The following is a 14666-nucleotide window of genomic DNA, read 5'->3' as shown; positions in this document are numbered from 1 at the left end:
AAAAAAGTTCTCCTCAGTCTTCCCAGGAACTCTGAGAATGTGTCTCTAATTCCAGTTCTGGTTGTTGATAAGAATTCTAACAGGATAACTATGTATGCTACAAAAGAAATGAACAAATTTAATTACTGGACACAAAATTAACTTTATCATATTATATTGGATACATTGCCTTATGGTGTATAACAGATACTATACAGACTCATCCATGAAATAAAATACCCTGTTTTATTCCAGCACATCTACCTCATTCTATATTCATGTATATATTGCCACCTAAAATATTTACTTATTTGAAGATTTCTGCTTACATTCACTCATATCACTCATATTTTCTGGTTTCAAATGCTTGGAGGTTTTAAGTCTAACAATAGTTTTTTTATTTTTTATTTTTTTTTAATAATTTCCAAAGTACAAACACATATAATCACTTTGTGTTATGACGTGAAGGGACTGTTTTTTTACCAATTGTTAGTTGCACTATTACCTTTTACTTCATTTTGATTTCCATGGAAATATGAAATAAACTAAGTAAAAACAGAATGTACAAAGCAAAAGTCTTTGTGCTTTCATTTTACTTGATTAAGCTATATGAAATTATAAACTATGTACAGCACAACTGAAAGCACAAATTCTCATTTGAGAAAAAAATGAAGTATTTTTAATACTTCTCAACTTCTTAATTATGGAATTATCTTAAATTGTATATTTAAGTCCCACATACTATTTGTTCAAAGGCTTTCTTGACTCAGGATAAAATTATAAAGTTTGATTACTCTCTTTTTGTTGATACAAAACAAATGTTTAGGATTACATCACAATAGTGGAACACAGTCTGGATCAGCAAGCCAAGTAAGAATCAGTACTTAATGAGCTGTGCCTTCTTGATCTTGACGATCAACTTTGCACCTATCATAATTCATAACTCTGGGCTTAACATTTGCTAAAAACAGATAGGTTCAAAATAGTACATAATTCTTGCCACCCAAGTGTCATTTCTTGGGAGATAAAGTGACTTTGTGACTATTAGCATTAAAAAAATTACTTGCTGTCTCTTGGTCCTTTCTGTTCACTTCACTTTAAAAAGCAGAATTGTTTCACTGTAAACTGCTCAGATCATTTGATTACTGATATAAATCTCTATCTCTCACTTCTGTGCAAAGCAACCTTTTAAAATCCATTCACTCTAGCATATACAGAAGGGGGATAAAATGCATTTTTCTCAAGGAATAGTGCAAGGAGTCTTTGTCTAGCTTGTAATGGAGGAATATATTTGGTGAAGGGGCCACCATGACAAGTCAAGTCCACAGGAAGCTATCTAAGAGCTGTAGTTCAGTCTGGTTTCTTCGGTTTAGCGCCAGTGACATTTTTTTCCCATTTGAGTCAACAGACTTTAGGGGCTTGGTGGCTGTTGGCACATAATACCAGCCTTTGAAATACTGATTGCTCAGCCAAAGTTAACAGAAACAGCTGCAAAACAAGATGTCATTATCTCTTGGTCTTGCACTGAGAGCTACAAGTGCACTGCCATCTGCAAAGAGCAGTTCTTTAATAAGGGGAATTCTGAAGCCTTTGTTTCTGTATACGAAAAGACAAATTATAGGCATTGCTTGGGGAAATCTGGAACTGGACTCTCAAAAATATGCTCCAAGTTTGCTCAGTTTATTACTGCTGCAAAAATGAATCTTTGTAACACTAAAATGCTGCAGTTCTACTCACCTTTGCAATCCATCTTTCATCCAAACAATCAGCTTCTTCAACTTATGTGCTTGTGGCAAGAAGGAGAAGCTGGATCTATTTAATTCTTTGAACTTGAATAGTATCAAAATGCATTAGAAACCATGGTGGTTCAGAACAGCCATGGCTGTAAAAAAATTATGGTGTTGCATGGGCATGGATAAGAAAGATCAAGTTAGTATTTTGCATGTGGCAATCCATTAATATCCAGTCACCTCTGTCATTACAACGCATTTTTCCAGTTCATTACCTAGCTGATAGGACCTATGTAAGCTGTTGTAATACTGCTTTTTACAAAGAAAAAATATATACTATCAGAGGCTCTGACACATATTAAATAATACATTTTGTGTCACACTGAACCTATGCTGAGGAAATGAAATAAGGTCATAAATTTCTGATTAACTTTAAGCTTTGAATAATGATTTGTTTTAATTACAGCCAGTGATTTTTCTTAAGTTGAAGAGGTGCAGAGACTACAGAATGTAATCTTGAAGAGTTCACAACCATGACAAATAATAAATATTTTGTGTTGTACAGGTAAAACATGAAATTCACTGATGTTATACTGTCAACCAATTATCATCAGGATTTCCATTAAAGTAACAAGAGTCTTGATGTCAAGGATCACAAAGCTGGTGTATATTCCTACCTTTATGTTTTTTATTTACATGCAATCTTTGTACTAGAAAGCCTTCTTGTGTACACGGTGTTCTAGATTTTTACAAGTTTTATAATGCATTGCTCCATTCATCCCATTTGTCTAAAAAGTCAGTGACAATTCATTGGAAAATCAACAATAGATTTTAATTAAAAAAACAGTGAATTCATGGTAATTGAAAAATTGTTTGGGTTAAGAAATGCAAAGAAGCACGGAACAAGAGACAGAAGCTAGGGAGAAAAGATAGAGAGGCTTGGAAAAAAAAATCATTGAACAGGGGTCTATAATAGGCACAAGGATTAGCCAGTGGTCTGAACAGAGTGGCTGAACAGCTTTTGAAGTAAGTGTTTTTATAGACAGGAGTTTAAAGAACAACAAGGAATGGGTTTAGGGCAGGAAACTATAATAAGTTGGAATGGCTGTGGGGAATATATTAAAAGAGTCACAGAAAGCTGAAGTCTTTTATTCATTTAAATAAATGAAGCATGGGATTTTCAAATATGAAATTTTAAAATTGAGATTATTATTTTTTCTGGTATGTGGATAAAATTATTTCATTTATTTATATACATTATTCACTCACCCATTAGGTTGAGTTTCTGAATTTCCTATGAATGTAAATCTATAGAAGAAGACACCTGCTTTGATGAATTTCATAGCTTTTGTCAGAACAAAACTGTTGTCCCAACATTAAGCAGGCTCTGAAGGCTTACCACCTTCAGTATGAAATCAACAAACTTCAATATATGAGCTGTAAGTTAAACAAGGCTCGGGAATATTTCCTAAAAAGGTGGCTTTTCTGAACTCTGTTTCTTAGCACTGGGCAGCACATTTATCTGTGATGCTCTGAATTTTTGACAGCAAGGCATGCTCTTTTATGAATGTCTCCTAGGGTCTGTATTCTCTTCAGCTCACAGCAGAAGAGACTAAGGGGCCTACAGCTTCTCTCAGGGCAGCGCTGAGTTCTGCTCTCTGTGACAGCGACAGGACCAGAGGGAATGGCATGGAGCTGTGTCGGGGGGGGGCAGCTGGGAGTTAGGGAAAGGATTTTTCACCAGAGGGGGTGGGCATGGAATAGGCTGCCCAGAGCAGTGGGCACGTCCCCAAGTGCCAGAGTTCAAGAAGTCTTAGACACCACCCTCAGATTTGAATTTTGGATGGTCCTATGTGGAGGCAGGAGATAGACTCAGTAATCCTTATGGATCCCTTCCACCTTGGGATATTCTATGATTTTTGAAGGATCAGAAAACCAAATCTACATTTGCTATATTCTAGACAGGTGGGATACCCTACTTCGATCTGGGGTGTGAACTGCCTAAAGACAAGGAAGTTTTAACTTTCGTTTAACTCGCTGTGAATAGTGAAGATGAGCTAGAAGCACATTCAAAACAATTAACACTTCCTAATTATTATTATTATTATTAAAAAAAAAAAACAACAAAAACACTCTCCAGAGCACGATTTCAAACAAAACAGAATGTGAGAAAAATTTCCACAAACACTTCCAAATTGCCATTCACTTGGTTGTTTATTGTCAAGTTGCACCTACATCCTTACATGGAGTGGTCCGATTATCCAAGGGCAAGACTCTATGTGCAGGTAGAATTTTATCAAGACAACTGGAATAGTTGGGAAAAAAAAATCAGGCCCTAAAGGTCTTCTTCAAGCAATAAACAAAAGCTTAAAAGCAAAACTAAATATCCATTGCTCTTACTTTTGGTATTTGAAATTGGCTGAACAACTCAAGAGAAGGCTGTAGATAGACCAGACACAGAGGGGTCTATTTGCCAGGAGACAAGCTATGAGCATCTGTAAGCTACAGAAAAGACAGAATGAAAAAAATTAACTGTGGGAACTCAAAGAGATGGAAACAAGGTAAGTGTCTTCACTTAACAACCTTTGGTATCAAGTGGAGTTATGCCTTCCAGTTCTTGGACCTCACCACCATGAGAATCAGGATAGAAGCAAATAGAAGTGATGGTTTCCCTTCTGGACCGCTCCCAATCCTTTTAATTTCAGCCCTGCCATACGTGAAATTCTGGGCTCAGGTTTTGAAGCACTCTGTTTTGAGACTTCGATGGGATACACATTCATCTAGATCAATGTTGTAAAGAGAATTAATAGGGGTTGACAGCAAGGTGTGCTACCACCTTAATCCAGCCCTTAGCCTTCTTGTAGCACCTCGCAAGATTGCTTTGGCCGGGTGGTAAATGCAATAATACATTCTCTCTTGAGATATTAACATTTCTGGATTCGTATCGTGATTTAATAGGATCCAGAAGCCAAATACAAACCCAGTGCTGATGCCTTGAGGTGTATCAGGCTCCATATTTGTAAGGTGTAGAATGGAGGCTAAATCGTGCTCTCTGTTGAGCAAAAATTTGGTAAGTCGGTTTTAGAAAGCAAGAAAAATATCTGGCAATATCTGTCAGGATTCAGCCGGATTTTCACAACACCCTGATCTTGATTGGTGCGGTCGCCACTGACAGATCCACGCCGGTTCTTTATTCAGGTGTTGTGCTTCAGGTGCCTGACATCTAAAAGTTATTCAGGCACTACATCGCTGCATTCTTCTCGCCTATACTAGAAGACTTGGACAGCATTCTATAAACCTTTGTCCATATTTGTTTTTCCCCCCGTTTGAACACATCAACGTGGGACAAGAGCTAAGCCTGAGCGAGAGCGCAGAGGGACCGGGCCGTGACTCAACCTCCGGGGCCGAGCGGGGAAACTCCCGCTGCCGCCGGGCTGCGGTGGCAGAGCGCATGTGCGGAGGTTCCCAGCCTCCGCTCCTCGCACCCTCCCCTCCCTGCTTGCCTCTCTCCCGCCCTTCCTCCCTCCAGCCGCCCTCCTCCCCGCCCGCCGCCGTCTCCGCTCCGTGCCGGCTGTGGGTGCTGAAGTTGGGCGGATGGCAGCAACCCCGCTCCGCTAGGGACGAACCGCCGCAGCCCTTCTCGGGATCGCTGAGCGCCAACTGCACGCAGCCGGGCGGGGGTGGGTAAGGCTCTCAGCTTGTGTTTGAGCCCGCACCGCGTTGAAATGGCATCAAAATGTCTGCTTTGGAGTGATGCGCGGAGTGGGGGGAAAAGAAAAAAGAGGAAAGAAAAGAAAACAAAACAACAAAACGCGGGCGGGGGTTGAGAGGAAGAGGAGGGAGGGAGGTAAGAGGGAGGAAGGGAGGGAAAGGGGATGGATGGAGGGCGGCGGAGTGCAGCCGAAAACGCGTTCAGCGAGGGGACCGGCTGTATGTCAGTGTGAGTGTGCGTGTGTGTGTGCAACAACGGGCGGCTGCAGCGCCGAGGCTGCAAGGTGGTGTTTCTGTGTGCGTGTGTGTGCGCGGCTCCGTGCCCACGGTGCACAAAGGGGTGGGGAACCGTACCCGCCGGCTCTGCCCGCTCCCTCCTCTGCAGCCCCCTGCCTCTGCCCGGGGTGCCGCGGGGATCCGCCGGGCGATGCCGCGGGGATGCGCCGCGCCGGGCGATGCCGCCCAGCCCTGGGCGGGGGGAGCGGGCCGCCCCCGGGAAAGCCGTAGGCACGCGCTGGCGGGGTGACAGCCGCCGGCTCGCGGTGAGGCAGCGCTCCTCCTGCCTTTCCTCTTGACCTTCCCTCTTGTAACGCGGGTCTAGTTGGCGGGGGGGAGAGGGATCGAGGGAGGGGGTGATTATTCCTATTAGTGCAATTAATATTTCAATCCGAGGAGCCGGTGTAAGGCTGCTCTGAACGCAAGAGCTTGCTTTCCTACCCCTCCTTCTCCCCAGTCTTGCACTGGGGAGCCCCCGCCGCCGCCCTTCGGGGCCGCGCCGCCCTCCGCGGCACCCGGGCGGCACCCGCCGCCCCCGCCCGCTCTGCCCTGCGGCATCGCCATCCGCCGGCCCCGGCCTCCTTCCTCCCCGGGAAATGTCGGAGGGCGGGGGCGGCACGGCGGCAGGAGCAGGTGGCGGGCGCGGCCGGCGGGGCAGGAGCTGCTCCCGGTGCTGGCACCGGCACAGCGCACGGCGGCGCGGGGCTTCCCTGCGCCCGGGGAAACACCGGCTGCCGGCGGGGCGGGGGATGCTGCCGCCCTTCCAGCCGCCGAAAGCCGCTGTGTGCTGCTGCCGCTGCTGCTCCCGCGGTTCCTCACTTCTCCCCGGGATGAAAGCGCCCGCAGTTAAGAAGGCTGAGGTTGCCTCGCTTGCTCGTCTGTCAAGGCTGTGTTGCACAATTTATAGCTGCCTCTTGTTGATTCCTAGGGAAACCCTACCCGCACTGCCTGACTGAGAACTGTCAGAGGCATTTAGGATTTTCAATATTTGGGATCCTTGAGTCTGTGTCCCTGATGCATGGTATAGGTTTGCAGCTTTTGCAAAATGGATGAAATCTCAAACACCCTGCTAGGTAAATGTGAATGAGTTGTATATCATTTGGCATTACTATTGTAGGTAACAGGTGATAAATAGCTTTCCACAAATGTAATATATACATGTATTGCAAATTTTGGGAGTTCTTTAAAGGAAAATAATTCTTATTCAAATCAGTGGATGTGAGTGTCACTGTCCTTACGTAAATCACTGGAGAATCTTCCTGTGACCCAAGCTAGTTAGGCAAACAAATTATTTGACTTTTATAAAGAGATGGTATTACACACTGTTATTCCCATTATCAAATATTTATTTTCATTTGATTCTATACTCAGAATAAGCAAAGTTCTAATAAAAGATGCACATGCTCCACCCCAATAAGTTTGCATAGCTGAAGGCTATGAGAGACGCAAGTATTTACCTCTGTAAAATACGTGAGAATCAGACAGTGAATGCCTTTCTCAATCAAGGCCTTAGATCCTTCCAAGTAGCCGAAATAGGAAAATAATTTGATTAAAAGCATACGATCAAATGAATTGCAGTAATGAGTTGGACATTCAGTCCAATATCCTGGCTCTGACTGTGCTCATTAGCAGATACCGAAGGGAGAAAAACATAAGAAACAGAACTGGTATGCAGTGATTCTTTTTCCTACTATATGCTTTCAAGTTCAAGCAAACTGTAGTGCAGGGATTTCTTAAACTGGAGCTTGCTTCCAGATCATCATATTTAATAAGCCCCTGACTTTTTTTATTCCCTTTTCTTAATCCATTTATACTTTGGTCTCAACCACATTCTGTGGCAGTGTGCGCAACAATTTAATTATGATTTGTGTGAAAAAGTACTTCCTTTTGTTTGCCATGAACCTGCTGTCTGATAATTTCATTAGGTGCTCCTTAGCCTTCATATGTGACAAAGGCACGCCCTGTGCCTGCGCAGGTGCTGGCGGTGTCCTCAGAGCAGAGCAGGTCCTGCACTGGCGGTTTGGGTTCCTTCACTTTGTCTAAAACTAATTGAGAAGACCTGCCTGGAGCTCTAAGGCCATCTCAAACCCTTGGTCTTTATATAGGAATATACAGACAAGAATAGTCATTCTTTTTCTTGTTATTCCACGTGGGCATTTACAAGCAAAAAATTGTCCCGAACCCATGAACTCATTTCAAAAAGGCACTGAAAAGCAGTCTGCTGAAAATTAACTCCTTGCACTATTGATTGAAAGTGAAGTCTGACTAACAGCAAAAATTCCCATCCTAATCCAGCCTCTCCTTACCATGAACAGAAGATAAAATGTTTTATTTTCAAACTACAGCATTTTTCAAGAAGTATACTAAATATAAAATGGAAGCTGCATGTGAAGGGACATATATACATGAACTCTGCATACTGGGATTAGCAGCACTAGTAATTCCTTTGCATAAAGTTCATTTTAAGGAATGTGTGTATTGAACAATGGGCATAATTTCAAAAGTAAAGTTTAAATCTCCCATAAGGTTGAATTGATTTGGAATGGCCTGTGGCACAAGGAGTTCTTCTGAGGTTGAATCATGCTTGGGGAGCATCGGTATTGATGAGACTGTTGTAGCAGAGAGCTTCCCTGATCTCACTGTCAGGACACACTTGAGTCCATCATAAGAGTAGTAGAGACTAGAGAGCTACAGATGCACACATGGACCCAATGATCCAGAAACCAGCCATGGGCACAACTTGGAACAATCCACAGCAAATTGTGGTCAGATGGAGAATAGTAGAAACTCACATAATTTGAGAAACCTTTCACAAAAACAACAACAACAAAAAAAAAAAAAAAAAACAAAAACAAACAAACAAACAAAAAAAAACACTTGGTGGCCTTAGGTGCTGTAATCCCAACAGTTTGAAGGAAGAAGGGACCAGGTGGCATTATTACAAAGACAGTATAGAAGGGATGTCAGTCAGTCTGACTCTAACCAATCTTAAATGAAGTATGAGAATGGTTTTCCACTAATAAATGGCATATATATGTGTATGTACATTTATGCATGCATATGTAAGCAGCAAACATACATATGTATATAAACTTTCCATCGTTAAAAAAATGCATAAGCTTGAAAAAAGATTGCAGCAAGATTAACAAGATTAGATCTTTTTCTACTCCTGTACTGAGTGAATGAAACCACTTTCTTACTTGTATGCTTCACACACGTCTTTAAATACCTAGCATATGGGGATTCCTGTGGGTACTCACAAGGTCTACTATATAAAGCTATATCAGCTCTTACAGAGGTATTGGTTGCAGTTCCATTAGCTCTCTTCTGATCACATCTCCGTGCTGTCAGCTATGGATTTATTTTGCACTCGTGCCAATGTCTCAAGTTTGGTGTTGTTGATGAAAAATATATCCTCACCGTATTTTGTAGTGCTTGCTCTGTGAATATATAAAGAATTCTCTAAGAATGTAAAATTAATGTGCCAATTAGCTTGGCTTAGAATTAGTTGAAAATGAAATTGTACAAGAAATTTAGCATTTCTATTGACCTCTTGTTTGTCCTAAGTAGTCCTGGTAATGAAATAATGTGATCAGACTTTCCATACTGTTAATTAATTAAAAGCTTGTGCATAGGGTATAAAAACAAATGAATAGATTAAGTTGTAATTAAGTTTATCTATTTATGGTTATAGCTAATGGCTATAATGATGCAGGCTGTAAGCAGGCCTGTGTGAGTGGCTTTGCAGGCTCCTGAGGGGTGCTACCCCTCTCCCAAGGTATGAAGGTCAGCTCTGCGTCTCAGCAGGTGCTGCCAAGTGGGACTGAGCCATGGGGCTGTGTGACAGCCAATCCCATGGGCAGGCTATTGCTTCAGAGACCTCTTGCCTGATAAAAGTGGGTGCCTCTACCCGAAGTTGAGTGTCTGCTCTCAGAAGGTTTCCCTTGGCACTGCTGCTGCTTCTAATGTGCACAAAGGAAGCAGCCATGCAGTGTAACCGTGGCAGGGACCTACGGGAACACTTAAAGCACACAACCAATGATCTCATGGTCTGTACTGCTGCTCCTGCCTAACCACCACGAACCCGGGCCATGGCTAACAGGAGTCCCCTAAGCCAAAGTAGGGGCTGGGCATGCTGTTGTGCTTCAGCATCCTTGCAGTGCTCTGGTGATGCAAAATAGATGAAAATCCAATTTAAACAACTGGTGTGCTTTGAGTAATTTGTGCTGTTCTACTATATTAATTAATGTCAGCTTAATTTTTTAAAATGTAGGATAAATCAAAGTAACACAAACTGATTTAATACTGAATCTATCATATCTTTATGTTTTTAGTTCTAGCTTTGTCTTTGGGCTCCTTGTTTATAAAATGTGGGTGAAATGTTTTGTATTTTTCATACAGTCTCAATTTTCATGCATTATTTATTTTGTAAGCAAATGGCAATGAGTTCTTAGAAATCATAAAATTTCTGGACAAAATGTATGTAGGGAATTTGCAGGTAGGGAAGTGGAATAGAAATAAAATGTTAAGAAAATCTTAAATCCTAACACCAAGCATTAGATACTGCAAATTACACTTAAAAACACTCAGACATCTTAAAGACGACTACTGCATAATCCTCCATACAGAAATACAAAATAACTTGCCTAGTTTCATCAGCGAGAAAGAAAGTAAATTAGAGAGTGATGCATTAACACAGCTATGCAGCTTCTGCTACCAAAGCAGCTTTCTTTAAAGCAGCTTGGCTTTTCTCTCCAGTGATGCCAGCCCTGTGTTTGCTGAAATATGAGGGAGTGCTCACAATCTAGACAACTCTATAGAGCCCTAACTCTGTGCTGCCTGGGAGAGAGCGAAACTAAGAAAATACAGCCTGTGAGAGGAGACTACTATTCTATCATGGCTTCCTGCTGTAACAGTCAGTTGAATATGCCACTTCGCTTTATAATTTTAGCTCAGTGCAAGTCTAAGCAAGACTTTCTGTTAGTCTGTTTTGGGAAGGTCGAATATCGTTTTGGCTGTTTTGCTGTGTTATGTTTTGCTATCTTACGCTTTACTGTGATGTGGTATGCTGTAACAACGTCTTTGTTTATCAGCAGCTCATGACAGTTGCAGTAAAATAATCCCATGTGTTCATAGATAAAGCAATTAGACCACAGGAATCACAGACGAAGGCTGTCAGGTTATCCTTAGCGCAACATTCTTATGCCTATTACAATTCAGACAGCTTTCAAATGAGAGAGCTCAAAACGCAGGGCACTCCATGAGGCAAGCATTCTGCCAGTTGTAGATACATTGTGGCTAAGGCAAGGAGCTTAAGTCCTTGTGTTGCTCACAGCACCAACCAGTGTCACAGTATACACACTGATCTCCGAAAAACCTAAGTAAGAGGGAAATATGCAAAATATAATTTAATAGCATGGTTATTATACAGTGAGAGTGACCTTCTGAAATTAGGAATTTGGCAGTCAATCTACTTTATTATGGTGTTCTTACCCAGTCCTTCAAGTAGCTCCCAGTCTCCATCGTTCATACTGCACCACACCTTTGGGTGGTGTAAATGAGGCTTTCCCAATTGTTTGCATTGTATGAAAATCAAGAGCAGTGAGTAATAACTTCCTTTACAAGGGCTTCACAAGAAGCCCCAATTTAATGAATGTAGGTGGGAAGTGTGCTCCTGATTACTCAGTATCCAAAAGGTAGCTTTGTTTCCAAGTCTTAATGTCTTCAGAAATGAAAAAAGCTCTAAAATATTAATGAGATTCTTTCACGGCTTTCAAGATGAGTTTGAGAAGAAAGGAGTGAGATATGTAACCTATTTTTTGTTATGCATTTACAGTGGCTTAAAAGTATACCCATGAATTATTTTCAGGCTTAGCTTTACTTAGCTTTGGATTGCATTTTCATATAATGGTCTGATAGTCTAACTCATTCAGCTTGATGTATCTCATAATCTAGTAACAAGTGTTTAATTTGTGCTGTTTTTTTCAGTATTGTATTTATTGTGTTCAAAGATTTTTATCAACTCTTACTGTCTCATACAATGTGAAAAAAATGATAGTAATATTCAGAGTCTTAGCTACATGGCAAGCATCATGCTGACCAGAACAGACAAGGATGTTTTCAGATTCAGTATGTGATTAGTTCATATGTAAAACCGGTTCATACAGCTACTATAAAAAAGTCAAGACAGTACTGGTATGGTGAGGGTATAGAAAAGAATAGACGGAACACCTCTGCCCAGAGAATGTAGCAACTTCATAAATTATGAAGTTATTAATATAGCAGCTTTGAGTAATCAACACCTTTACAATTAGACATTGGTCAGTGATTCAGTATACAAAGATTGACTATAAGGAAGTCTGACTGTTTATGGGATTTGTCCTGAGCTCTGTCTGCAAAAGAACCATCCTGTATCAAATATCTGCCTTAAAGTGCATGTCTGTACTGCAAATTGCAGTGTAGGGCAGAGAGATCTGACATAAGTTGAACACTGGAAAAATCTAGTTAAAGCAGCACTGTATCCTGTGCAAGAAAATGTCCTTATTTTACCTCTACTATCTGTATGTTATCTCACATTCCACAGCACTCAGAAACTGAAAAATTCACTCCTGAACTTTTTTATTTTTAAAAGGAAATGACTCCTGAGGGCATTTACCATGAAATATGTTTCATACTCTTTCAGCCACTGTCTTAGCTCTTCTTAAACCTGCCTCAATTGATCAATATCCCTCTTCATCTAAGGACTTCCCAACTGTGTTTCAGTAGCAGTCAGTGAAAAATACTGCAGTAACGCAGCTTTCACATGGCAAAGATTTCAGTTTTTTATAGGTAAGGAAGAGTAGCTCTTCTGGGTACAGGATTGTACTTAGTACTTCTTTTACTTGCCATAACTTTCAGTTCTTGTTAGATTCCCAAGTTATGACCCTGCAAAAGCAAGCAAGCAAATAAACAAACAAAACAAAACAACCCCCCCCCCAAAAAAAAAAACAAAAAAACCAAAAAAAAACAAAAAAACAAGAGTAACAGAAGCTTGAGCTTGTGCACCGATGCACCAGAACCTGACCTTCTATGTATGGTATGGTTAGAGTGGTCCCAGATCCAGAGACTGTTCCCAATAAAATGCCTTCATGAAGCTGTCCTATTATTCAGATCAGGGCAGCCTAATTACAGGAATATAACTAAATTGTACATTTAACCTCCAAGCCAGAGAAGAAGCCTGGAATTGCTTAGCTTTCCAAAATACATATATCACATCTTTTCAGGATAAAACTTCCATCTCTGGCTTTGGCCTGTAGCCTATCTTCTCTAGTTTACATTAGATTCAACCAAAGTAAACTCCTTTTTGTTGTGACTTAGTTACAAATGGGTCTAGATCACCTTAAGTCGATAATTTAAAAGTAAAGTTTAGGAAAGGAGAGAAAGGAGACTGGCTCATATCTATACGTGCATGATATAATGGGAAAGTTAGATATACTTTCTGTAATTGAATTCTGATGAGCTTTTTTCTTGACTGGGCTTATAATGCTCAGACCCAGGTTCATACAGTGTAAGAGCAGGTGACATTTCAGAAACTTTTAAGAAAATAGAGTTCAGAAATCTCCAAACAGTAAAAGAGAGGAGTTCTATCCTTCATATCATGATCTTGAGAATCTAGACAATCTAATAAACTCTGAGAACGTATACAGAACACATTATGAAAAGGCTGTCCTTACTAAGGAAGTGTTTTAAAATAATAGTTTCATCATGCCTTTTTTTTTTTTTTTCTGCAAGCTTATTGTTTGAAGATCCATGTCACTTCTGCATTATAGGATGTAGTAAGCAGCACTGCTACTTCATGGAAAAGAAATACAAATGGCTATTAATTAAGTGATTCCTTGGGATCACACAGTAAAATACTGGCAGATACAGAAATTGAATATAAAGGGAAAAATTAGTTTTCTTGTTGACTCACACTTCACTTGACAGCTTTACTTTTACCTAAGTAATGTTGATATGTGAAATATCAAGGAGAGCTTAAGCTATAGAAAATCTCCTGGACAGAAATGGAAATTTGCATTTGACTCAGAAGTCAGTCTTTCTAATCAAATGACCAGAGCAAAGACCATGTATTTCCATCCTGTATCATTACACTGATGCCTTGCATGTGTAACCTGATTATCAGCACTAAAAGCATTAGTTATGGCCCTGTTAGAAAAACATCCTTCAATAGGAAGCATAAGTTTGAAAGGCTGAGCAATGTGTTGTAAATGAGAAAGAGAAAAGGGAAACATAGCATGATACTTCCTGCACAAATCTTCTGATATTTGGTTCATCAGTTCTTTTTTGTTTTGATTTTGTTTGCTTGGTTTATTGTTTGTGGGTTTTTTTGTTTTGTTTTAGATTTTGTTTTGTCTTTTTGTGTGTGTGTGATCCATTAAACTACTACTTGTAGCTTTGTCTTAGATAACTCTCAATACATAGAGCATATGGGAACTGCTGAATCATGGCCTAAATCTCTGATTGACCACCTGAGGCGAGGAATGAGTCAGCCCTGGGAGCACAGACGAAGGCAATTCACCTGTACTACCGGAAGGGGTGGAGCCTGGCTCCACCTCTCCTAGACCCCATTTAAGAGCTGACTGCCACTAAGGAAGGATCTCTTTTGGAGATCACTCCTCTTGGAGTCTTCTCAGTGAGCCCAGGACAAGGGTAAGCTTTCCATCTATTCTTTTTTAGCGTGATAACCTGTTTAGCCCAACTGTCTTGTATATTTCTTAATTATAACATTCATTTATTCAGTGATTATACATAGAGTCAGTAAGATAATACCTGTTCTAGCTTTATCAAATTAAAATCACTTTATACGCTTATATATACTTACCTACTGGTAGCTTTCCTGATAAAAGATCCTGTGAGATCACGATTATAATACATGCCATTTATTTTATTTTTTTATTGCTAATAACAGGAGGGCTGAGAGTGAATTAATTA

General features: G+C 40.7%; 1 protein-coding gene across 3 annotated transcripts in view; it reads left to right on the top strand.

Moving 5' to 3' along the window:
• The first annotated feature begins 5160 nt into the window (after positions 1–5160).
• The window catches only part of RGS17 (regulator of G protein signaling 17), a 68639-nt gene continuing 59133 nt past the window's right edge, over positions 5161–14666 (top strand). For 2 of the 3 annotated variants that reach the window (XM_085217058.1, XM_003204127.4), the window contains exon 1: positions 5161–5393. In XM_085217058.1, the coding sequence (XP_085073184.1) occupies positions 5161–5393 (233 nt within the window). The remainder of the gene's footprint in view (positions 5394–14666) is intronic. The other variant, XM_010707204.3, reaches the window with a different exon arrangement.

The sequence above is a fragment of the Meleagris gallopavo genome, chromosome 2 (genome assembly GCF_905368555.1).
Source record: "Meleagris gallopavo chromosome 2, MGAL_WU_HG_1.1, whole genome shotgun sequence".
NCBI lineage: Eukaryota > Metazoa > Chordata > Aves > Galliformes > Phasianidae > Meleagris > Meleagris gallopavo.
This window is presented reverse-complemented; position numbering and strand designations above follow the sequence as displayed.